At 38.6% G+C, this 8,808-nt stretch overlaps 1 protein-coding gene across 3 annotated transcripts; it reads left to right on the top strand.

The window, feature by feature from the left end:
- Nucleotides 1–158: 158 nt before the first annotated feature.
- YOD1 (YOD1 deubiquitinase) lies at nucleotides 159–8,808 on the top strand. Of its 3 annotated transcripts, XM_045841361.1 has the most exons (4): nucleotides 159–488; nucleotides 574–642; nucleotides 1,834–1,993; nucleotides 3,006–8,808. In XM_045841361.1, exons 1-4 carry the CDS (start codon nucleotides 369–371, stop codon nucleotides 3,707–3,709), a joined length of 1,053 nt encoding a protein of 350 aa, XP_045697317.1. In that variant the 5' UTR covers nucleotides 159–368; the 3' UTR covers nucleotides 3,710–8,808. The 3 variants fall into 3 exon arrangements, with proteins under 3 accessions (XP_045697317.1, XP_045697320.1, XP_045697318.1); XM_045841364.1 differs by lacking the exons at nucleotides 159–488; nucleotides 574–642 and adding an exon at nucleotides 1,368–1,479; XM_045841362.1 differs by lacking the exons at nucleotides 159–488; nucleotides 574–642 and having other exon boundaries at nucleotides 1,486–1,993.

The following is an 8,808-nucleotide window of genomic DNA, read 5'->3' as shown; positions in this document are numbered from 1 at the left end:
TAATAGGGCTGGGGGCGGGGTTTATTAAAAGCTTACTGTTTTTATACTCTCGCGAGAGTGGACTAAAACGTTGAGGGGGCGTGGCTTTTATGACGAAAAAATGTAGCGCCGGTTAACCCTTCCATGAATCTCAGTGGTACCTCGTGAGAGTCATAAATTGGAACGTAAACTTTAGAAGGTTCTTGGCTAGAGTAATCTACCGCAATACTTGAGCTGATTACATATATCCTTCCCCGTGGCCAGACACTGTAACTTTAGAAAGCCAACTAATCGCTGAACCGCGAGCTTCCCTGGACCCATTTACATACTCCAGTGGACTTCTAACTACCTTTATTCTCGCTCCTTCCTCCCACGCTATACTTTCTATTATGGTCATATTGAAGAACAAAAGAGGAAAACGCTCCAGCAAGAAAGTAGGTCATGAAAGATGTGAAAAGATTCAAAGCTTTCATATAACTTATTCAGGGGTAGAGGCTTTTACAGTGGAGGTGAGTTTACACATTTCATGTGAACTTTTCAGTTGCCCCAAGTCCGTTTGGTGCTTGATTCTGTTGATAAACCTCCTCCACGCAGGTCTGGGCTTGTGCTCTATCCGGATGGGAAAAAGGAAAAAACAATGAGTATGGATTTCTCGGAAGAGAGGTAAGTTCAGAGATGTCTTTATTCCTCCACCTGGGGATTAAACTCATCCTCTAACCATCTCCAACAGTATCTCTTCTTTAAGGCCTATTACAACTCTCAGTATATCATAGTTGCACTCCGTGCCTATACAAGTTTCTTTATCCATTCGGCAAGTGTTTATTGAGCGTTTTGTTGCTAGGCACGGTCCTTGGTTCTAGGGACACAGGGTTGAACAGGGTCATATAATCTAGCATTATCATGTTGCTGTGAAATTCGGTGGTTATGTGTTCTTCACACCCCACCCCCTCTTCCGATTACAGTGATTACTTATAATGAAGGCAGGAGTGGAATCTTCATGTTTGTATACTCAGAGCCTGAACTGGAATGCGGGTGACACACACTAGTCTTCTTCGTGCCTTCTCCTTATACTGCCACCGCCTCCCTGAAAGTATCAATTGCCCTAGGGCCTCGGGCAATAGCTCAGTGTGAGGCTGACCTCATACTGCTCTTTCTGATGTGGCAAATGGACGTTTTCAAGTTGCAGTCCCTTGCAGGTGGAAAGGCCAGTCATCCCTTAACCTCAATGAGTCAATGTTTGCTGTAGCCATGAATTTATTCACGAGTATCTGGTTGTTTCTGGCAGGTCCTTTGACTCACTGACCATTCTTGGCATTCATTTGCGTTCTGAACTATGATTCTGTTTCTCCCAGGGTGGTTTAGAAGCCCCAACTTAATAATTTCCGACCTTAGTAAGTGCAAGATTACATTCCAATGTACTGGATTCAGCAGCTCCTTCCCCGCCCTCTTTCCTTGAGCATATATGCTGCCGACGCGGAGGGCACCTCACTGGCCTTACAGGTAGCAAGCCTTTTGTTCTTGAGGAATACTGATAAATCTTCATCCTTCGGCTCCTGAAGGGTGGGGTCAAAAGTTAGTTGTCACTTTAAGAGAGTTCGTTCTGCTTAAGGTGCTTCAACAGAAGCTGCGCCAAAATATTGCGATAACAGTAGCCACCAGCGACTTCTCGCGATGTTTGGCCCGGCAAAGGGTGGCCATTTTGGATCCTACTCCGCGGCTGATTGTCCCGGCGGCGTCTTCCATCCTGCTGCCGGGACCAAAGCTGGCCCCACTGGTGCCTGGCCTATGGGTGGCCTAACCAACACAATGTGGCGGCTCCGCTGCAAAGCCAAGGATGGCACCTATGTTTTGCAGGATTTGTCCAGCCAGACCCGGGTGCGGGAACTCCAGGGCCAAATTGCTGCAATCACCGGGATCGCCCCTGGCTGTCAGCGCATCCTGGTCGGATACCCACCCGAGTGCCTGGATCTCAGCAACGGGGATACTATGCTGGGGGATTTGCCCATCCAATCAGGTAAGGGGATCGAGGCTGGGGACGGGAAGTCCTGAGAGGACGGCAAGGGGTGCGAGGGAGAAGAGAGATACGGTCAAGTCACAAGGACTGTTGGTCAGCCCGGGGCTTTGAGGACCAGAATAAGGATACTTTAAAGCACGGAGAATTCTGACGGAGGCCGGGACAAGTGTCTAGCAACCCCTTAACTTTACATGTGGTTGAAAGAGATAGAGAGGTTCCAAACTACGTGGGAAGCTCAAAGCCTTTGGAGTACCCCCTTCCTCCGTCTTTCTGGTTTGTCTTGAACACTTGTCACTCATTTGGTTTTCCCTCGGCATCCACAAAAGTATAAAAAAAAGTAGGACCTATTTTCTTTGTCCTGATGGTTCTTTCCCCTTTTATTACTGAAAGAAGATAGCAGGTCTGAAGGACGCAGGATACTTCTGGTTTATTTGTAATCACCTGCGTATAAACTGACTTTGACACGTGTACTCACTTTAGAGTTTGCCTTTACACATCCACTAAAGGCTCTCTCAAGTTCTAAACAACAGCAGCTATTCCTGTCCAGTATTAAAACTTGAATAGCAATATTGTTCATTAAAATTTTCTGCTGCTGTATCCAGGATCCTGTAAACACTGAAAAGGCTAGATAACTTTCAGAGGGAGGAGAACCCCCTAGTGGCCTAGTCTATGATAAACACCTTTTGGAAGATTTGTGCTTTTTAAATACAGAGCATAGGGAAATTTTATTCTTTAAATGTATTTTTTTAAGTAACTATAAAGGTGTATAACTCAGGCCCCCTCACAAAACTGGAATGCAACCTGAAGTGTTTTTGCTCTTTGTTTTGAACTTTATGAATATTCAGTGAGTTAGAAGTATATTCCTGGTCACTTGTTTGCAAAACTATATTCTCCCTAGCAGCCCCAGCTTATACTTTAACTCCTTCTGTTTGTAATTTACAGACTTGGCTAGTGAACATTCAGTGTAATCTATAATTTCTCCCCAGTTCTGGATGTGTTTTATTTTTAACAGGCGACATGCTGATTGTTGAAGAAGACCCAACCAGGCCCCACAGTTCACCTGCGTTTACCAGACACGGTGCTCCTAGTTATGTCAGGGAAACTTTGCCTGTGCTTACCAGAACCGTGGTCCCAGCCGACAACTCTTGCCTCTTTACCAGTGTATACTACGTTGTTGAAGGAGGAGTCTTAAATCCAGCTTGTGCCCCTGAGATGAGACGCCTCATAGCACAAATTGTAGCCAGTGATCCAGATTTCTATAGCGAAGCAATACTAGGAAAAACTAATCAAGAGTACTGTGAATGGATCAAAAGGGATGATACTTGGGGGGGAGCTATTGAGATATCAATTTTGTCTAAATATTATCAATGCGAAATATGTGTAGTAGATACACAGACAGTAAGAATTGATCGTTTTGGGGAAGATGCGGGATATGCCAAAAGGGTCCTGCTTATTTATGATGGCGTCCACTATGACCCTCTTCAGCGTAACTTTGCTGACCCAAACACCCCTCCTCTGACCATTTTCTCCTCTAATGATGATATTGTTCTTGTACAAGCACTGGAATTAGCAGATGAAGCTAGAAGAAAGAGACAGTTTACTGATATAAATCGCTTCACCCTGCGATGCATGATATGTCAAAAGGGACTAATTGGACAAGCAGAAGCAAGGGAACATGCCAAGGAGACAGGCCATACCAACTTCGGAGAAGTGTGATCTATGCATGATGAGGATTAAAGCCTACTACCTCACAGATCCAGAAGGTTCTGGGTCTTCCAATAAGCTATTCACAACCCTAAAGAACAAAGGATACAATGCTTGAACCATCCTTTTAACTTAAAACCACTAAGGCACTGAAATTCCTTGTTAAGATTAAAATTGGTGTGCAAGTTTACAGATGTGTGTCTAGAGCGGTGATACGTGCCCTCTTTCTGCTGGGGTGACAATTGATGGTCCATGCTACCGACGGACACTAGCCTGAAGATTGAGTTTTAGTATTATAAACTAGCACCCAGCAGCATTAGCTTGTAGAAGAAAACAGCATCATATTTTGGGTAATGCAGAAGTCCTGGTATGAAGCCGTCGGACATAAACCACAATGTCTCCAATAATTAAGTCCTTTTAAAAACTCTGAGCTAAGAGTTTCTAAATTATGAATTGATTCTTCACATGAAGATACACAGAATTGTCAAAACTGATTTTATATTGAAATTTGGTAGACTTTGTAAAATGTGTACTTAGCCAGTTGTAAGTACATAACAAGCATCTTGACAGGGATGAGTCTGTTCCCTAACAACGTTACCTAAAAACAGGAATGGATAGTGCCCAGTTTAGGAGATCTAGTGTATAAAAGTAGATTGTGTGAGGGAAAAGGTGCCTGAGCAGCTTATTGAAGCTTTAAAAGACCATTGGCCTCGTGTTTTAATGAAATTCATTTATTAATCTTTGTCAAATTAGATAAAATTTAAAATTAAGCAGGGTATGTTTTTCTAATTGAAGTTCTATAAAATTGGAGTGCTTGAATTTTGCTTTTTTACACAAAGATTTGGAGGGATTTGAATTCTTCAGCTTTTTGTTAAGAGACTTCCTCCAACTCCTAAAGAAATGTTCATCTAAAGGTGATAATGATATGCTTTGGTTTGATTTTTGTGAGATCTTTTGCTTATCTAAACAGTATTTGTTTTCTCTTAGCCTTATCCTGCCACTGATGCTCTTTTAATAATTTCACCTTTCTGCAAATTGGCACTTTGCTTATCCACAATCTTTTACTTGGACTTCTGAGGAGTTTTAATGTAATTGGGATAATAATATTGAAAAAATTAGTTTCACAAAAATATGACAGTTTTTAAATTCTTGCCTTACCTGAATAAGCTTCTTCCTAATATTAGATGTGTAGCCATTTGCTTGGTGGGCTAATCCTTAAGGCAAACCCTCTAAAACTTAGCTTTACTATGAGATCTTCCAGATAAAAGTTTTCTACCTCTTTTTATAAATCTTCTGAAGATCAGGGATGCAAAATTATAATTTGTTATGTATTATCTCACATAATGTGAAGAGGCTTAGTGTTGTGAAGTTTTGTTATATTGGTCTCATTTTTTTAATTATTTCACTTAGAAAACCAATGGTATACTTTAAAGCACTTAAATCTCTCTATATCTTCTTGACAAATGTTAAAAAATTGATATTTACTTTTAGCATTTTTCACTTGGTGAAGGTGGCCATATTAAATTAGGGAACATGTAAACAATTTAAGGGGAAAGTACCTTTAAGGAACAATTCACGAAGTATGCTTGAAATCATTAAATGACATGTTTTTGAGGAACTTTTGTATGAATAGCTGCTTTAGGCAAAAGTTGTTATGGTCAGTATAACTTAAAAGTATTTAATTTTCTATTTTACTGAGCCTTAAAAATAACACTTGTGAGTTTGTGATATTTAATGTTTGACAGTCATAATATGTATAGATGAATATGATTGAAAATCTCTTAGTACCTGTCTGTCCTCTAATCTAAAAGGTTTTTGTATCATTCATTTCCCCCAGAACATATTAAATTTAAAACTGTAAGTTGATATAACCCTGGGTAGCATCCATCACATTGTTTGCCTTCTTTTCTTAGGTACTTCTAGAGAAATACATTTATGCAACAAATGTTTATTGAATAACTGATAATCTACCAGGCATCTATTGATGTGTTTTCCAACAGAATTTCTTTCACTTTAAAATTGAGTGTACTCTATCTACACTGGATTACATTAACAAATGGAAAGAAAAAGGACCTGATACTTTATAAAATTAAACCCCTCAATCTTAAATACTTTTGTTTGCATGTTTAAGCTTACACTATTACAGCAAGTGTCAAGTGTTTATGTAGGGGTTTTATTTTATTCTTGTTTACCTGTTATCTAGGTGGTCCACCACCTGGAAACTGATAGTCAAATTGCTTTTTAAATTAATCATCTACTGAAATTCAGCAGTAGGACTTTAATGTTCTGATCACGGAAAATTTGAGATTGCAGATTATTTGATTTAATCATTGAGGATTAAACCCTAAGCTTGTACTCATTCTAAACTCATTTATTATGAGCCTCACAGAATGTAAGAGTTTTTTACTGCACTTACTAAACTCTTAAAATTAGTGAATTAACATGTAAATTCTAATCCTGAGAATTTTTAAAACTTAGGGATTTAGTACTTTACTTGCAGTAGGATTAAAACACTTTTTTTATTATTATTTATTGATTTGAGAAAGAGACAGAGAGAGAGGAAGAGAGAGAGAAAGAGAGAAACATCAATAGCATATCAGGATGATACTGTCAACAACTGAGCTACCTGGCAAGGCCAGAAACTTTTTCTCAAGTTTGCACTTGAGCAGAATGAAACCCTTCCTAGTCATCATTTTTAACCACCATATGAGAACTTTCTTTTTTAATTAAAATGAGAATTGTTTACATTAGTGGCAAAATGGAAATTGTGCTTTTCCATTCCTCACTTCTTTCTGTTACTCTTCTTCCCCTTACTCTCCTTTGGATTTGAAAATTAGGTGTAGGGCTCTGAAGATGCACTTCTAGATAGAGTGATTTCAGAAGTTGAAATGATATCCTTGGGAATTTTGTGATTTGACAGCCATATGAAGACACCAGTGTGGTACATCTGTTACTGGCTCATGGCTGATTTTTAATTATTTCCCATGATTGAAAAATGGGCATAGTCAAGGGGTACCCTTGAAAGCTGCTGAAAGTTGGCTGCTGGTTTGCTTGACCCTCTTGGCAAAACCTACTCTAGTTACGCCACTTAATTATTACATGAAGTTCAAGTTCCCACAGAATCAGGAATGAGTTAACGTTATTTTATTTATCTATACACGCCCCTAAGCACCCATGCCCATCTTGCTTATCAAGTTTATTTTTTCCTATGTAGACTTTCTTCACAACTTGGATGTTGCAAGTTGCCCCTGCTAAACATAGTTTTCTATGTCTTTGAAAAAAATTCAACTGGGGAATATGTAAGATCAGCCACAGAGAGATGGTTTTCTATACAAATCAATGAGGTAGCCTTCCTAAACTTCCATATATTAAGATTGATATTGTTTCATGTGTTGAAATATGCATTTTGAATTATTTGCTGCACTTTAAAAATATGAAGTAGAAGTTTACATGTTAGGCCTCTCCAGGGAATCTTACTAAAGACATTAAAATATAATCCTTGAGCTGCTTACAATCAGTTCTTCATAAGCAACAATTACCATCAGTGTATATTGTATCCAGTAGTACAACATTCTGGTGTTTTGATAACAATAGCACTCAATTTCAGTAACGATGAGAAGCATGCTCAGTGCCCTAGCATTCAAAATGTTACCTATTTCTATAATGTGATTGTTCTTTATCCATTGTACAGTGCAGTTGCAAATTTGTCCTTTTAGCACAAAGATGACTTAACTCTGAAAAGATTAGATTCTTAAAACTTCCTTTGTTTTAAAGCAGACTTATTTTAAAAGAGCTGATTTTTAAGTCAGAGGCCTCAAAAGTACCATACATAATAAACAACATTGTTAAGACTACAGTTGAAGCACTTGATGAATAAGCTAGTTTACTAACTAAAGATGTTTTCTTACTAAAAGTTATAATATTTTAGCACATTTCATCCAACTTAGAATATAAAACTTCCCTGGTTGTGGGAAAGGGTTTTATTTTTTTCTTCTCCAAAAACTGGCTGGTGTTTTGTTTACAGTGCTAGGACTAATTAACTTTGAAGAAATTATTGCATTGATACTGAATTGTGAGGTCCTGATTTAGGAGATTGATAACCCTCCCATGCCATTTTAGAGTGAGGGGAGAAAGGGGCGGGAGGATAGAATACCACTTGAATAGAGGAGACCCTCAAATGGATGCATTCCTAGTCATGAATTACACTTTTTGGGAAATGCCTTTGTGTCACCTTAATCCTGTCCCCTGACCCCACCCCCCTCCACCCCCCCATTTCTAGGCATAGAATGTAGCAGGATCATAGCTGGAAAGCTAGTGATTAAAGTATAAAACCATGACTATAAGCATTTTGGTATGATGCCTTTTTATACTTTTTAAAAAATACAAACCTACAACTAGGAGTTTAGGAATAGTGAAGATAATGATTTAGTTAAGTTGTAGGTTAAAAAAGAAAACGTTAAACTAAGAAAGCTTTAGAATCTCTACTGAGACACATAAGCTGGACTTTATAGCTGATGTAGGATGTGTAGTTATTTGCAGCCAATGAGCTACAAGGACCAGGGTACCTGATTGTTGTCAGTTTCCCAGTTCACCATGGTGCCATTCAGGATCCAAGTTGTTTACAGGAAATGTGATTTCCTGAGCAAAAAGTAATTCTTCCTTTAAGAAAAGTAAGAATTCAGCTTAAAATACAAAATAAATATGTATATTTTGTTGAGCAATATATTTCTGTATTAATGCAGTAGAGGAGGAATGCCTGAAACAAGAAGAAAACCACAAAACTGTCAGACTTAGGGCTTTTGACCATGACTTGAAAAAGTAGCATGGAAGAGCAAAACAGAACAAAGTTCTGCTGTTCTTGTTATAAGAAAATAGTGTTCATGAAATGGACAGTGTTTTCTTGTTTTAAAAATGTTCTCTTGTCTATTTGCCACCATTTTTTCAAAGTTAATGCACTGCTGCTAAAGATGTCAGTTTTATTTTGCACACCCCTTATGTGCTATTGCCATTGTCCTTAAGGTGCATTGATTTTATTTATAAGGTGTGTGATTTTAAGTATCCAAATGCTGTACGAAATGACTTGTTTTCAATGAATAAATGAAGTGAAAATA

Source organism: Phyllostomus hastatus, unplaced genomic scaffold, assembly GCF_019186645.2.
Source record: "Phyllostomus hastatus isolate PE091 unplaced genomic scaffold, TTU_PhHast_1.1 phas_contig_36, whole genome shotgun sequence".
Taxonomy (NCBI): Eukaryota; Metazoa; Chordata; class Mammalia; order Chiroptera; family Phyllostomidae; genus Phyllostomus; species Phyllostomus hastatus.
Note: the sequence above shows the minus strand (reverse complement) of the source record. Positions and strands in the feature narration are given on the sequence as shown.